The 17537-nt window shown below is 43.8% G+C and overlaps 1 protein-coding gene across 9 annotated transcripts in view; it reads right to left on the minus strand.

The window, feature by feature from the left end:
• Nucleotides 1-15089, minus strand: part of tjp1a (tight junction protein 1a) — a 72318-nt gene extending 57229 nt beyond the window's left edge. For 6 of the 9 annotated variants that reach the window (XM_042343119.1, XM_042343115.1, XM_042343118.1 and 3 more), the window contains exon 1: nt 8152-8204. In XM_042343119.1, the coding sequence (XP_042199053.1) occupies nt 8152-8178 (27 nt within the window). In that variant the 5' untranslated portion in view covers nt 8179-8204. Of the gene's footprint in view, nt 1-7309; nt 7386-7722; nt 7887-8151; nt 8205-15074 lie in introns of those variants that run through there. The other 3 variants (XM_042343113.1, XM_042343112.1, XM_042343117.1) reach the window with 3 other exon arrangements.
• Between the last annotated feature and the right edge of the window lie 2448 nt (nt 15090-17537).

Consider the following 17537-nt stretch of genomic DNA (forward strand, 5'->3'; position numbering starts at 1 on the left):
CGATTCTGACATTCCATTGCCAAGCAGATGGAGCTTGTTCAGCTCCAAGAATAGTCTATTTACCTTTCGCCTCCCAAGAAATATAGTCATGAGTTGGTCTTTCACATCTGAAAAGAGTAGATTTGAGCCTTACTAGGTAGATGGCAGGTACCAGCATCTCCCTGCGAGTTTCCTGGTGAGCAGCAAAGCTCAGCATGAAACACGTTAGAGTACTGCCACCATCTTCCTACCCACAGCTCAGACATACATTCCTACCCAATGAGTAATGGTTTCACCAATTGGGGGTTTAGAGCTTGAGCAGCAGCTGCAAAGTAGAGTCACTACACTTTATCGTAAATCCTGTATTGAGACATTCTTCAGACATGGAACTGTATCACATGCAATAATTATTAGAAGGAAGAGCTTAGGTTTGATGGCACAATTTTGTAAATAAAACAGTTTTTTATTATCTATTAAATATTTTAAAATGATAAAATGAAAAAAAACAGGAAAATGCATAGAACACAATGTGTTGGCAGAGAGGAGAAAAGTGTAAGTTGTTTAACAATGTGGAGTAGCACATTTAGGGAAAACAAAGACAGGAAGTTTACCCTAAATATATTAAGTTCTTAATGACGCTGAGGAACAGACATCTGGAGTCTAAATGCACAAAACAACCAGCATTTATATAGTTTTGCACACAAAATATACAGTCAATTCACTTTACAGTATATTCTGTGAAGCACTTTGAGATGTCTCAAAGATGTGATAAGGCGTTATATCAAATGCAAGGACTATTTTTTATTATTATAGCACCCTTCACATGGGGTAGCGTCTTGGAGTGCTGAGATCTTTAAATCTGATAGATCTTTAAAGGTAGAAAAAGCCATCAAAAAGGAACATAAGATTTGGAGTTTTATATCTAGGGGCACTGAATACAAAAGCAAGAAAGTCATGTTAATTTATACGAAATGTTGATTTGATCCCAAGAATGGGGTGTAGTTCTTGGTGCCCCATTATAGAAAGAACAGTGGAAAGCATACAGTATTGCTTCACAGATGATACTAGATGCTAGAACTACGATAGGTCCAAAATAATTATAGTATAGGCCTCCATCTATTCTAATAATGTCACACAATAGTACATATGTTAAAAGTAATTTCGGATCGCCCCTCTATAGAAATAAAACCGAGGTTAAAGTAAAATGAAAGGAATAGGCTGGATGAACTCTGGACTCATCTGAGTTGGGCTGTTTGACAGCTTGTTTGTTTTGGCCTGAAGATAACTATGCAAGCTGAAGTTAGCAGAATTCTGTCAAACTACTGAGTCCCGTCCTAGGTCAGGTGGCCCCATTCCTCCCACAAATACCGCACCCTATGCTACGTGGCCTCGGCCTTCACACAATTGTGCAGTAATGATCAGCAGGGCGTTTATGCTAAGATAGTGCTTTGAGTTCTTGTGTAGCTCTGTTTCAGTCCACCCATACATATCTCGTCACCTTTCAAAACAGGAAAACAAGCTTGCTACAAAGTCTTTCAAAGTGAAATGTCAGCATTTTTTTCCCCACAATCTGTAGCTTTATAAATTTGTAGCAAAGCTTGTTACACAGCATCAAAACAGACACTTTTTTTTGAAGAAAACAACACTAATAATCATGCTGATCTTTGTGTTATTTTGATAAATTATATTCTTTTTAAATCATCCATAAAATGCTCTCAGTAACACAAATCAGACAGTTAACTTTAAAAGGTGGATGCTGTTTTGCTAACCGCACTAAACATTGACAATTAAATGTTAATGGAATTGCACTATGCCTTACCATCAGTAAAATATGGCCCATAAACATGAGAAAACAAATGATTATGTCAACCCCGAACAGACAGAGTTTAACTACAGAAAGCTTCTCATTTTGTTCTTCGTGCTACAAAATGAAACTACGAAGTCAATGGCGAATTCTCTAAAAGTCTTTTTTTCAGCAGGTTCTGGCCACGCTCACGTTGAATAAGAACAAATTGGGTTTACAAATACAATCAATTGTGTGCTCAATGTCAGCATTACCCACTTGACAATCACTGTGTGTATAGAATGCCAGGAGCATACAATTGAGCAGATTATCTTTTGGGTGTGGGGAAATTGGACGCTGACAACGGGAGGAGTTCCTAACAAACAAAATGAAAGGAAAGAAAACACTTGCAAACCCTGACAAATATGTCCCATTTCTGAGGACCTTTGTTGAATTCTTTGCAAGGTGTTTTATGCTGTCAGCTTTAGATACCATTGGCTGAGGTGCTTTAGGCTTTCAACTGGGAAAACGAGATTCTCAGTCAACTGAGAAAACAAAGGCTTGGAAACAATCACTACCTAGGTTTAATAGCCATTTACTTGTCAAAAATCAGATTATCCACTTTCGCTTAAAATTTGCAATTCTATTATTCAATGAACTTGGAGCAAAATGCCAATGAATTCTATGATTGGGTATCGCTCATCTGTAAATACAACAATTTACATTTATACTGCGGCTTTCATGTCAGGAGGATGTTACAATGCATGAGGATTGAAATTCAGAGCGTGAATAGACTCTCCACAGAGCTCATCACGTTGCTTCAGTTACGAAGCAGAATTGGGTTTTAAAGCAGTCACAGCTATATTCCCTTCTGGGTTAGCTACTGTAAGTACTTGCTTCAATTATTTATGATTAGGAATTTGCATTCCAACCTCCTGACACTTGACTCAAGTGTTTTTTAAATGACCCAGCTGTTTTTTCTATTACAAGTCCAGCTGGCATAAAATCATGGCAGCCTGATTGGATGTGCACACGCTGGAGATTATACCACCCACTCAAAATAATTCATAGTATTCAAACCCGTTGGATTCTACCAAATTCTAAAAACATAAGGCAGGCACCGTGCAGCCAGTCATAACTCCATTTCACCTGGGATCTCAGTTCTCCTTTCAGCCATGGGTTACAACTGCTTATTCCTTCCCCCACTTTCACACTAACCGTTAATACCTCTATTCAATTCACTGAAGCTGTTGCTTCTTTTTTAAAAAAAATGACATTGTGAAACACTTTGGTTAAAGCAAGAAAAGAGGGCAATTCTTACATGGCATCCTGCCAAAGGGTGTTCCCAGATATCCATCCCAAAGTTGTTCCCACCCCTGACTCAATGCTGACTCACTGATCCTAACGCTGAAACAACGTCCATACCAAGGGCATTCCCAGCACTAGGCAGATTTTACAAAAGTTATACATATCTGAATAGTAGAAATGTAACTAATTTACATTAAACATACAGTCTCTCTCTCTTTTGTTTTCTCTTCCTGCAGCTTCTCCAACTTTACAATACGTAATTTGGCTTTTCTTCCCCACCACTAAGAGTCTAAAGTACTTTACAAGATTGTTTCTACTCCTCCAGTGCATCACTGTAGAATGTGTAGAACCGCGCCCCACCCCCCCAACCCATGACAATTAATATTAAATTATGTGGAATTTAAACAGTATAAAAAAGCAATAAAATTATAATGAATAATTCTATTTTTGCTGCAAGCACAATACAAAAGCCCAGGTAAAAGTTAACAATTAAACGCAGGTAACAATTAAATTGGCAGAGAAAGAAACAAAAGCCCTTTTAGGAGAGAAGAAAAAAAGGACGTGCCATTTCACAGCAAGTTTAACATGTACTGTAAGATACTGCATTGCACAAGTTCAATTGTTTAATGTAATCTGCGTAACTGCCTTCCCCCCCAAACCCTTCCACATTTTCAAAACCCTCATAAAAATCAGCCTCCTTCCTCCCATTTCCCCTTTTCGTATTGTTTTTACATTGTCCCTGTAAAGCACTGATACACTTTCCTATGTGAACTGTGCGACATTGTTGCCCGAAATGCCTGGTGATCAGCACACAAGAGCGATATCTCCCCACATGTTTCTTTTCTTATCAGATACGAAACTAACAGAAGAGAATGGTTAGCTATCCGGGGAGGGGTGGGGATGGGGGGGGGGAATAGAGATGATGAAAGCTGGTCCCAAAGAGACACGTTGGAGTAGCAGGCAATAAGAATAATCTACGTATGTAATATAGCACCTTTCAGCAAAATATCTTAAAGTGCTTCACAGGATCTACTGTAAAGTGGAGTGGCTTGTGTAATTTAAGAAATATTGGAATTGAGGCAATTCTCTGTGAGGGTGTAAGTAAATCCAATTCCTCAACCAGGCAGAAGATAGTACTCCAAGGCACTGTTGATAACAAACTAGATAGCCTGGTTTTTCAGCAGGACATGGAGGAGTAGATCAGTCAGTGGGGTCTGGGACTCTACCCACTCGGCTCCTGTTAACTTGCAAACCAAAGCCCTAAGAGATAAGGTAGTTCTTGCCAGACAAGTAGCAGGAGGCTTACCAGACAGACAGTGTTTTAGCTGGTTGTGGGATTCCCACGCTTTGTGCCGAATACTTTCTGGAATTCAGTGAGTACTGTGCTTCCCTCTGGTGAGAAAGTAAGTACTCCATTGTAGACAAAAGGACATTTCCATATACATATGGAACACTCAGTAGTTTGGTCTGAATACTCTAAGTATTGTGATGGGTTCCCGTGCACTTCAGACTCACGGCCACCAAAAAAAAATCTTTACCAAATAATAGCGGTGGGTACTAAGATTGAAAAGACCTTTGCTATACAGTAAAGGCTTTATGCAGTAAAGCACAAGAATTTTGGGTACAAAGTATTCTTCAAATTTGCACAGTACAAATCACCATTGTCCTTTGTCCTTGTGGCTATGACACATAAAATGTCACGCACAACAAATACGATTGTAAAAAGCTACAGCACTCGCATCTTTCAGTGCACCAAATATTCCAAATAACTTTGCATACAGCGATTTCTTGCTTGAGGAATTGTATCATTAATTTTCTTTAAAAAAACGATCACCCATGTTCAAATGTTCCTCTGCGGCAAAGGAAGGTAGAAGTGTTGTGCAGCTGCAGATCAGCTCCCTACATAGATATAATCAACTTCCATCTCCTCTGAAATGTATTGTGTTAAATGTGAGTGATTGCACCTTCATTGTACAGGAAGCTAACATGACAATGAAGCTGAAATCATGAAACATGTCTTATACACCAACAGGATGAGTCACAACATTAAATGCAAAATCTGGCTATTTCTTCCACAAATGGGTACTTCAGGGTCGAGTGGTAAACCACAGCTTCCTCTCAGATGGATATTGCGTTACTACAAATCACACTGGTTTATGCTTATATTGACTGCTCATTCCATTTGCCATTGAAGAACAAAGTTAGCACAATTTGGCTGCTTAAATTATTTTTGAAAATTCAAATGAATAAATTCAGGAAGAATGGCAAATTCCCACACGTATGGCAAAGACCCAGCTACCTTTAGCATCTCCCACAACACAAGCTGCTAATTCAGCTCTGCAAAAATGTGAACATGACAGAAGCTTCAGCAATGGAGAAAATTTACAAGTCTGTGGGAGATGTCAAGTGAGGAAGAATAGGAGACATGTGACTGCTCGAGTCACCCATCAAAGTCAGCAAATATATCCCTCACCTCAACCAACATTTTCTTCAAAAAAGGACAAACTTATTTGAACCAGCTCAGTCTGAATATATCTGGTCCTCATGTGGGATAACATGCTGACCTTTGCCAATAATCCTTAAACATTAAATGGTCAAATTTACTTCTCTGGATTCACTGACCAAATATTCCGATAAATCCCAATTAACCCGATCACTTGTGAAGTCAATCCAAAACTGGCCCTCCATCAGCCCCTTTATCCTTTACCTACACTCATCCACTTTCCCTCTACAGCCCCTCTGCCAAAGTGGAGGGGTTGTACATTGACAGAGGTACCCCAACACCTTTTGAAGCCATGGAATATTAAAAAGGAGAGATTCATGTTTGTATAAAGTCCATATATATGTTAAAAAAAGTATCTATTTGCTCAATGTTCAAAAATCTTTGAAAAATAGTTACCAAAAACAATTGAATGAATGATAAATATTTAAATGTGTAAGTTGTACAAGAGCGGTACGAATGAACCCAACACAGAAAGAGCCAAATTGAACATACTGCTAAGTTTGCTCAATGGACAGAGGAACAATTCCGTTCTCTTGCCATAAATTAAAACCAGAGCATATAACAGCTACTGTCCCTCTGCTTCTGAAGGCCAGAGTTCAAAGCTAAGGCTTGTTTCAAGTTAATGAAGTTTGACATCATCAACAATGTTTACAAAAAGCAAAAGTGCATCACTAACATTGATGTCCATTGCAAAAAAAAATACAAAGAACTTGATTCTCAATACTTTGGAATTAAGAAGATGATGGAAAACCTAAACGCTAATAAACGTTACTCAGTTTTCCACCTGTTGAATTCTGGTGCAAAAAAAAGCATTTTTTCTCAAAAAAAATCTTAAACTGTTCGATTTCCACACTAACTAACACATTGCTAACGCATTCGGTGACTGTGTGTCCGAGGTTCCCCACATTGGTAGTGTGGGAACCAACGATCCGGTGGCTTCGTTATTAGAGAAACATTTAAAATGTATTTTAAATAAAGAATGAGATAAAAGGACATGGGATAGAACTGATGGCGTTTGTCTGATCGTAACTTATTAAACCGACTCAAAAGGACTCAAAAGGTGCGAGTTCCGCGGTTTGTAACACAGGTCTCCATCAGCACAGAGTGAGTCGCCCCGAAACACGTCTCCTCCGTGTGTCTGATCTGCTGAGATCCTGGTTCGCCCCCCATTCCGCCACACGACGATCAACACAAAAAGGTCTGAGTGACTTTTCCTGCTGAAAGTTGCCAAATTGCGTTCAGCAAAAACTGGAAAGGACAACAATAACAACAACAACAACAGCGACGTAAAGAAAGATTTTCCTGCTGTTGCTGTTGTTGTCGTCGTCCCCCCTCCAGATCAATGTATGTACACTTTGCTTCGCACAGAGCTATAACGCTTTATACGACAAAAAATAATCTGTGGACTACCACGTTGAAGGAATGCCTGGTATGAGATCGGATTACTTCTCTCGTGGCGCAACACACGAGTGGGAATCCGAAGCAGAAATCTCGGCCCGTGTGCGCCTTTCAGATAAAGTTACATCATCGGATCATCGGGGGACCGAAACCAGATCTAATCTCACTCTCGGTACAGTCACAGTGTGTGTGTGGGGGAGGGTGGGGTGGGGGGGGGGAGGGGAGAGGGGGGAGAGAGGGTACAACGGTCAGAAGTTTCCTCGTAAAACAAACACAAACCACAAGTCTGGACAGTACAGTACAGTACAGTACCCGCACCGTCGCTGAAATTCGCTCACCTCTGCCTCATTCAACACGAGAAGGAAGGGGTTCAAACTACGAAGTCCCTGTGATTTCCGCCCTCCTCCCCCCCCCCCCCCAAAAAAAAAATTATCTATTCACAAAAAGAATTCAATTAAACCCGCAGGATGTTCGCCCCTCTTTCTTTCTTACTTTCTTTTTTTCCCGAAGTCTCCTGTGGTGGAGGAGAGAGAGAGAGAGAGACAGAGAGAGAGAGAGAGAGAGCGCACACACACAACACACTGAGAAGTTGTGAGAGTCCCTGTGGCACCGACTGCCTCGACCCTGACTGTCTCAGTGCCACCACCACCTCCACCCCCAGTCCCCCACCCCCAGGACCTGCGGGCAACCCCCCCCTCCCCTCTTTGTCACTGGGTCATCGAGACCCCACTTCACAAGTCAAACGACTCACCACAACTTGGTTCACGTCCGCGCAAAGTCGGGAGGAAGTTCGGCTCCAACCCCAGAGCTCAGAGCTCCCAACTCATTTCAGCTCAAAAACAGCCACAACAACAACAACTGTAATTACGACGACTCCCTGAGCCCAACCGCCGCCCCAAAACCCCCCCAACTCCACACCCCCCCCCACCCCCACCCGGAGCAGCCGCACCCCGACCCCCCCCCAACCCAACCCAACCGGGAGGGGAGAGTTAAGCTCAAACACCACCACCACCAGCGAACTTCACTCTCACCCCCTCAGAGCCGTCGCCGTCGCTGTCGCTCAACCGCTCTCTCCTCCTACACCGGGTCCCGACTCATCAGTAACCGGGGAACAGAAGGCGGCGGCGGCTCCTTCCCTCTCTCCCTCCCCCCCTCAGCCCCGGGAGCCCCGGCTCCTCACCTTCCCGCCGGCCGATCGGGCAGACATCTTGTTTGGCGATGGCTGAGGTGGTGGCGGTGGCGGTGGTGGCGGCGGCCGCGGGGGCCCGGGGTGGGGGCGGACAAAGGCCCCGCGCGGGCGGGCGGGGGGGGCGGCGGCTCGAGCCCGACTCCCGACTCCGGCCGCTGGTTCCAGTGAAAACTCGGGAGCCTTTTCCTCCTCCTCCTCCTCCCTCAGGGACTGTGTTTGTTTAGTCTGTGTGTGTGTGTGTGTGTGTCTCGGGGCTCGGGGGTCACACTCGAGCTCGGGGCTGCGACTGCCAACAACAAGAGGCCGCGGAGCCGAGCAACCAAACCCGAGCGGCCAATGGCAGCCGCCGCCGCCGCCCAGGGCTTTTGGCCGCGAGTGAGACGACGTTTGTAGCCCAAAGTCCACCAGACACGAGCCCAAAAAGTAGCCCAAAACCCTCGCCTCCCCTCTGTGTGGCAGCGGCGGGGGGGGGGGGGGGGGGCGGGGCGGGGGGGGGGGGGGGGAGTCCGTTTTAAGAGTTTTAAGTGCATAGATTTTTTTTCTCGAAACTGCGTGAGAAAGAGGAGGGGGCGAACATGGAATTCTTTTTGGGAATAGATCATTTTGTTTGGGAAACCCCCCCAAAAAAAAGATTTTAAAAATGGTGCCCCCAGTGAGGGCGCAAACCCGCCCAAAAGCCGTTTGTTTTCAAGCGGACCCGCCCGATTGGGCGTGAACCCGCCCAACCTGCCCACATGGCCCCGCCCCCCCGGCCCCGCCGCCCTTGCGCAGGCGCAGACGCGGCCCCCAGGCCACCACTCTCTCTCTCTCTCTCTCGGTTACAGTAGTGACTGTGTGGCAGGAAGTTCATGAACCACCAAGTGCTCCTGATATGACTGTTTTGCGGTTTTCTTGCCTCTTTTTTTCAAAAAAACCCCACTTTTTTTTACTAACACACCCAGAAGCTGAACTGTAGGAACTCAATGGAAACTGATTTATTTCCGCGCGAGCTCTGCAAATAGGAGGGGGCGCGGGGGGGGGGGGGCATTGCTGTGTTGGTCGAGAGAAGAAAGGGGCGGTGGTGGGGGGAGGGGATCTGCATCGCCGTCAGTTCAGTCATTTAAAATAACACCAGATCAAACCCAAATTCATCTCATACATATATATATATACACCGTAACAGTCAATTCAACAACAACAACAACAACAACAATTCAATTCGCTTTACTTTGTGGAGTCCTGTAGCTCAGTGGTTAGAGCACTCGCTTTGCAAGTGAGAGACCTGAGTTCAATTCCAGGCAGAGGGCGAAACCTTGGGCAAGTTTCCTTACTCCACACAGAGCCTAATAATAATCCCTCCAAAACCAAAAACAATAATAAATTGGTCATTTTCAATCCATGACTGTATGTGGGACATTGCTGTGCGCAATTGGCTGCCGCGTTCGTCCACAAATGTACAGTCAATTCACTTTACAGTCTATTCTGTGAAGCGCTTTGGGACGTCCTCCCGACGTGAAAAGCGCTATATCAAATGCAAGGATTATTATTATTATTATTACAGTACATCCTGTGAAATGCTTTGAGAATTCTCAATGATGTAATAAGGCACTATATCAAATGCAAGGATTATTATTGTTATAAATTAATTCAATCCAGTAATGCTGGCATTACTCCTTACATGACCATTTGAATGAGGTACCAGAGTATTCCTGGTACCAGTGAACAGAACATGAATGAGTGTTCTCACCACCAGAAGAGAATGGGGGGGGAAATCATCAATCATTGCTTTACTCATTTGTTATCAGGTCTTGCCCACACGTGCTAACAAACTGTCTGTGCTATTTGTGTAGGGAACAGATTTGTGGTCTCTCATTTGTGTTTCATAGCTGTGAGTCAGCGCTCCTTTCACCGGCCGGTCCAGTAAGATAGCTTGATCACGCAGATAGCTGTTCTTGATTTCTCTTATTCTTTTTCTCCACCCAGCTCCCCCCTCCCCCACACCCACTGTAGGAAACTATTATTGAAAATTTTGCATTTTGTCTCATTTCCTAGATTAAATTTCAGTCAATTCTATATATATTTGATTTGCTATGGATATTGTGCATCATATCGGACACTATGTATCTATCGTTCAATAATAAATAATATCCAAATAATATTTGATATAATGCCTTATCACGTCGTTGAGACGTCTCAAAGTGCTTCAGAGTGTAAAGTGGATTGACTTTGTGTTTTTTGTGGGCCCAATTGAACCCAATTGACACAATTCACTGTCTGTGCCACTTGTGTAGGGAACACATTTATGGTCTCTTAATTGGCCTGTATCCATGCAAATGTTTTTATTGCCACTGCACTGAGGTACTGATAACTTTGTGGAATAGGAGACCACACGCAGCATTGGGAGGACTCAGTGGCTTGAAAAAAAGACACAGCAAGTAAAGGTCTGTGTAGGTCAGCCTGATGCTTATACTTTAGTCGTTTGGGGGTTTACACTTCTCAACCTTGCTGAAGATCCTTCAACACTCCACAGAAATTGCACCCATCAGCCCAGAATGTAGGCTGACAGAACGCAACCAGGAAGAGCGGTTCCCATTGTCCCAATCAGGAAACAGGAAACCACCCATTGTATCTCTTTCCTGTAATGGTCCCGGAAATGTTTGCAGTAGAAAAGAATGCATCTGGGCAATAAATTCACTGTAGGCTTTGTTCTGCTTCAAAAACTACTCTGTGCCTGTTGAAAGTTAAATCCTTTGAGGTAGCTTTCGTAAACTTAAAATATTCAATACTGTGATCCACTATTCAACCAACAGATTCTATGAGTATAATTAATATACTGTCAGAGCCAGACTAGATCCTCAAACTAAGACACTGTGTTTTTTTGGCAATTTTTTCCACTCCCCACCAGGCAGCAGCATCCAGGACCTGTCAGTTACTGGTGCTTGGGTGCTCTGTCCAGAGAATGAACACTTTGTTGACAATGTACTATAGATCAGGGTCATACAGTCTGACCGAGAAATCAACATCCAGAAATGCCGTCAGTGACCACAGGGATTAAGTTGCGTCCCCTTCTCTTCTGCTGTTGGTTCTGACTGCTAACGTGGGCACAATAACATTAAATCCCAGTGATTATATTGTGCTGCTTTAGCGCATTTGTCTTTGAGAGCTAAATAGCCACAAGATAACCAATCACAGCGCAGTCACAAGAGATCATGCAGATTTCAGCACAAATACTCAGACTATATTAGAGAGAATGTGTCATCAGGCCGACAAAGTAGTGGTCAAAAGACAAAGCAGAAAGCTGCTGATCGGAGTAAATTCCTGTCAATGCACAGGAATTTGCCTAACTGGGGATTTGCTTTGTTAGCGGTATCGATGTCACGCTTGTGGAAGGTGTGAAACCAGGGCTGGGCAGCTCAGTCAGCCATTGCTTTCTTTTGGTCTTTAGCAAAGTAACAGGTTTTATAAAAAATAATAATCCTTGCATTTGATATAGCACATCATCAAGTGATTTGAGATGTATCAAAGCGCTTCACAGGATAGATTGTAAAGTGATGACACACCACGAAAACCGTATGTTTTTGTGGATGATACCCGGAAGTCAATCGCGCACAGCAGTGTCCCACAAATAATCGTTGATTGAGTGACCACATTTGTTTTTTGAACAAATATTATTCCTGGAAAGCGATCCAACAATCGACTAAGAACCGGACTCCTCCTTACTGCTAAGCAAACAGAGGAGTGTGGAGTAAGAAAACTTACCCAATGTTTGGCCCTGCCCGGGAATCAAACCGCGGTCCTCTCGCTTACGAGGTGAATGCTCTAATCACTAAGCTATAGGACTCCACTAGAACTTATATGGATGTAAGATTACTTATTTTTTAAAATAGGTCACTTTGGTCAAATGATATTATTCCACGCCTGTACTTTCCTATTTCCTTTAGGCTGTGGTCGATTTCATGGTATGTCATCACTTACAGTTTGAATCTTGTGTAGTAATTGGTGTATTTGAGTTGAAATAAAGGCTCCCTAGAGTGCTAGCATTCCCCCTCCCTTGCCTTCAGCTGTTCATTGGTGAAGCTCCAGCAAAACTCTTGTGTTATTTTTTAATGGGTTGCACTGTGTGTGGTTCAAAAACTTTTATCTCTGGAGTCCTGTGGCTCAGTGGTTAGAGCACTCGCTTTGCAAGTGAGAGACCTGAGTTCAAATCCAGGCAGGTCAGGGCCAAACCTTGGGCAAGTTTCCTTACTCCACACAGAGCCTAATAATAATCCCTCCAAAACCAAAAAAAAACAATAATAAATTGGTCATTTTCAATCCATGACTGTTTGTGGGACATTGCTGTGCGCAATTGGCTGCCGCGTTCGCCCACAAATATACAGTCAATTCACTTTACAGTCTATTCTGTGAAGTGCTTTGGGACGTCCTCCCGACGTAAAAAGCGCTATATCAAATGCAAGGATTATTATTATTATTATTATTATTATTATTATTATTATAATACTGTAAGCTGCATCTTACAGAGAGATTCACTTTGGTTTGCAGAAGCTGTGAGTGGTGCAATGGCGCCCTCCTGTGGACTTGGTGAAGCTATGACATGGGAGTTTGACTCGGTTTGGAGATCTCACACCACCAAATGACCGGAAAGTGCATCATCAGGTGAAGCAGCCATTTGGCCCATCATCTCTGTACCACTACAACCTTGCATCGTTACTAATCCCACTTTCCAGCTGCTTCCGCATATCCATTCATGTTAGGATTTGCCTGGAATAGCTCCGCACCCCCTTGTTAATAAAGGACATTTGACCGGGCTGCAAGATTGCTGCCAGTGTCTATAAAGCCATGCACCAGTAAGTTCCTCTGGGAGAGGGGAGAAATCAGAGAGGATTGGAAAATGTGGTTTAAAACATATCCTTATTTTGTTTGCACTCACTCCATAGCTGTTTGTGAGACATTGCTGTACGCAAACATTTGTATAGCGTGAAAGGCGCTAGGCAAATGTTGTTTGTTGTTGTTGTTATTTGTCAGCCGGGTGTCTGACACATCATCAGGCTTAAGAGAAGCCAAACCAGATAGAGAGCTCCACGTGTGCCACCCACGCATGGAAATGTCTTTTACGCAACATGTCACTAAATGATTGGCTTGGGGTGGAGCACATCACTTGCTGGACAATAATGATAATCCTTGTATTTGATATCGCCCCTTATCGCATCTTCGAGACACCTCAAAGCGCTTCACAGAATATACTGTAAAGTGAATTGACTGTAATTTTGTGGATAAAACGCAGCAGCCAATTGCGCACAGCAGTGACCCACAAACAGTCATGAATTGAAGTGACCAATTTATTGTATTTTTTTTGGAGGAATTATAACCCCTGGAAAAGTGATCCATCAATTGACTAAATTTCGGGTTCCTACATACTGATGGTAAACAGAAGCGTGTGGAATAAGAAAACTTGCCCAATGTTTGGCCCTGCCGGGAGTCAAACTCAAGTCTCTTGCTTGCGAGGCGAGTGCTCTAACCACTGAGCTACAGGACTCCACTGAGAAGGTAGCCTTCAACAATGAAGCCTTGACTCCAGTGAAATTGTTCGGAATCACGTCGCCGGATTTGTTTTAAGGCATTAAGAATCTGAGCCTTTTATTCCAGGCTGCAGCAATTTAATTTTTAATTCGAGTGTTCAGTCTTATTGCTGTCACAGGTGAATTGACCCATGTGGATGCAGATAGGTCCACATTCATAGAATCATAGAATTATACAGCACAGAAAGAGGCCATTCGGCCCATCGTGGCATGCCGTCTTTTTGAAAGAGCTAATTAATCCTACTCCCCCACGCTCTCCCCATAGCCTTGCAAATTTGTCCTCCCCAAATATCTATCTATGTCTCTCTTGAAAGTTGTTATCGAATCTGCTTCCATCACCTTTTCAGGCAATGCATTCCAGCTCCGAACAACCCGCTGTGTGAAAATATCTCACCTCTTAAATCTGTGTCCTCCAGTTACCGACCCACCCACCAGTGGAAACAGTTTCTCCCTGTTCACTCTAATTTTTCACCTTTATTAAATCTCCATTTAATCTTCTCTGCTCCAAGGAGAACAATCCTAGCTTCTCTAGTCTCTCCACATAACTCAAGTCCCTCTTTCCTGGTACCGTCCTGGACTTGCACCCTCTCCAAGGCCTTGACATCCTTTCTAAAGTCTTGTGCCCAGAATTGAACACAGTATTCTCACTGAGGCCCAACTAGTGTTTTATAAAGGTTCATCATAACCTCCTTACTATTGTATTCTATGTCCCTGCTTATAAAGCCAAGGATCTCCTATGCTTTTTTAACAGCTTTATCTACCTGTCCTGCCACTTTTGAAGATTTCCTTATGTGTCTTCCTGAGTTGTCTCAAAGATGACTCGAAGACGTGATAAGGCCCTATTTCAAATACAAGGATTATTTATTATTATCATTATTATGTGAACTCCCAGGTTGCTCCTACACCCCCTTTAAGTTTGTACCATCTAGCTTATATTGCCTCTCCTTATTTTTCCTCCCAAAGTACATCACTTTGCATTTCTCCACATTAAATTTCATCTGCCATGTGGCTGCCCATGTCACCAGTCTGTCTAAGTCTTCCTGCGGTCTGCTACTATCCTCCTCACCATTTACTACTTTTACTAGCTTTGCATCATCTGCAAACTTGGAAATTGTCATCCCTAAACCCAGGTCCAGGTCACTTACATAGCTCAAAAAGAGCAGAAGTCCTAATACTGACCCCTGGTATTGCTGCGAACACCTATAGAAAAACATCACAGTAAAATTCTGTGAAGCCCTTTGAAACATCTCCACGATGTGCGAAGGCAGTACATTAAATGGAAGTAATATTATTAATAATCAAAGCCATCAGATTCTGCCCATGGTTTCCGCCACACGCAATCTAATGAGCACTTACATAGCCGGCAGGAAACTCGGCGCCTTCCCACGCTTTGCATTTCTGTCCCCGACCCTTGATACGTCGGAGGGAAGGTTTTCCCTGAGATGTCGCCCCGGCAGCAGGCTGAGAGTTATCCGAGTTTGGAACAACCCTGAAGGGAGAGACAGAGAGAGATAGTGACAAAGACATTTCAGGCACCAGAAGACCACACACATCTCAGTGACCTGAGGGCAATCTTCCAATGGCAAGTTTATGGTGTTTGCTATTTAAATCGTCACCTTTGATGCTACCCTGCACATTATTGTTGTTTTAGTGCCAGCTGTGAGGCTGCTGCCAGCGACAATCATTGTCGGTGTCTCCAGAACCTTGGCCAGCGCCCCAGCTCCATGTGTGAAGCCAGACAGTGCTGGGTTCCACTACGATGCCAGAATCACACCCGATCTGTTAACGGGTTGGGTGGTCCTAGCTGGACAAGCAGCGGGAAAGCTTGCCAGACAGTGATATCAATGGCAAGCTACGCGGTTTTAGCTGGTTAGACTCCAGCAGTTACCCCAATGCACACTCTGGGATGCCCAAGCCTTGTCTCTCGCCAACCCGTACCTAATACTTTACGTAATTAGGCTATAAGCAGAACTGCATCCCAACAGGGAGAGAGTGCACATTCCATTTCAACAATCTATCTCTGGGATTTCCATGTGTGGGTGGGATTGCATGGAGATTCAAGCCCAGAATGTGTGGCTCAGTGTTGCCATTAACCCCCTGGGAAAGACCATGAGGCAAAAAAGTCCCCCCAGGTATCACCTCCAGGCTGACAGGAGAACACAGCTGCTCTGTTCTCCTCACACTCCCTCTCCGTCACTCTCTATCTCTCCACTCTACTTCTTAATGAATTCATTTTGTTAATTCATTTTTTTCTTCTTCTCACCAACTGCATCCCCCTGTCCAAACCCTACCCCAACTCCCTCTCTACCCCTTCCCCAACCTCCACAATCCCACTCACCCTGACCTCCCCCCCCAACCCATCCCTCACCCCACCCACCTGCAGTGGAGCCACTGCTAGAGATCATGTAAAATCATTGCTGTGCAGGAGCTTTAAATAATTAACCGCACTGTCAAGGATGCGCTCTGAATAATTGAAGCAGAATCTAAAGCAGAGACTGGATTTAAGAATTTATGACATATAATGTATAATAGATAAAATGGCGTGGTAAGGCTATATAATATATAATAGATATAATGATGTGATAAGGTGTTAGATCAAATGCAAGGATTATTATTGTTAGATTTTGGAAGGAAAGGTCTGCTTCAGTAACACACACACAGACATGCACACACACACACACACATTCACACAGACTCTAGCTTGTTAAAAGGAATAAACAAATACAAGCTGAGTTCCTAGACAGCTATAATTGAGTGAAAGTGTCCAAGTTAAATCTGTTCGGCATTCCCTCACCACAGGATTAATAAAGTGTTGAAGGTGTCTTGCCGAGAGGAGCTGGGTACTCAGAGACATCATGGACCTGTTTATGGCTCATTGCTGTTTTGCCCACAAAATACAGTCAATCCACTTCCAGTCTATCTTGTGAAGCGCTTTGAGATGTCTCAACGATGTGAAAAGGCACAATTATCAAATGCAAGGCTTATTCATGTTATTATATTGTGTCTGAAAGAGCGGTGGCTCTGAGCCGTACATCATCACACGACAACATCTATCTTCCCCCCCACCTCACATACTCACCACAACCGGCGTTTATAGGGCAAAAGGGCACTCCTGTTAGAGGGAGTTACTCCCAGAGCCATCTGCAGAACACTCAGATATTTCTGGTATTTCATGCTGTTCCCAGGTCTACAAATGCAACAGACACAGAGAGCAACAAACACGGGCAGCGTAGAGAGAATCAGAGATGAACGTCCGCCCTCAGTGTCTCTCTTCCTCCATTAGCAATCCCATCTCTGCAGGAGAAGTCCACGCACACAGAAATTCCCTCAGGAATTCAAGAAAAGATGCAATGCAAACAGAGGCCCGGTGGAACGAGCTGTCAACAATGATTATCTTATTTAGTCCTAGAATAGCGCATTAATCCACTGCCTATAATTCTGTAGCTCCTACTCACATCGCCTGCAGAAAAAAAATACTGAAACTGAATGGTTTTCTCTGCCTGCAAGGAACCGGGTTACATAATTCACTGATACCTTATTCCTCATAAAGCGTTGCTGCCGCTGAAATGCTGTGTATTATGCCCATTGTTTGAGCGAGGATAAGGGTGCGTTTAAGAGCTTTGAGACAGGACACAAATGATCTGATTAGCAGAAATGATCTTGGAAGCACTGGGACTGAAACAACAACTAATTAAATCAAAAAGCAGATGGCCTCCTGCCAGCCCAGGCTAACCCAGCTCTCCCCTCCTCTCCGTCACCAACCCCCCCCCCCGGTTACCCCACCCCCCACGCCTCATCACCCCTCCACCCCAACCCCAG

Source organism: Callorhinchus milii, unplaced genomic scaffold (genome assembly GCF_018977255.1).
Source record: "Callorhinchus milii isolate IMCB2004 unplaced genomic scaffold, IMCB_Cmil_1.0 Scaffold22, whole genome shotgun sequence".
Classification (NCBI taxonomy): domain Eukaryota; kingdom Metazoa; phylum Chordata; class Chondrichthyes; order Chimaeriformes; family Callorhinchidae; genus Callorhinchus; species Callorhinchus milii.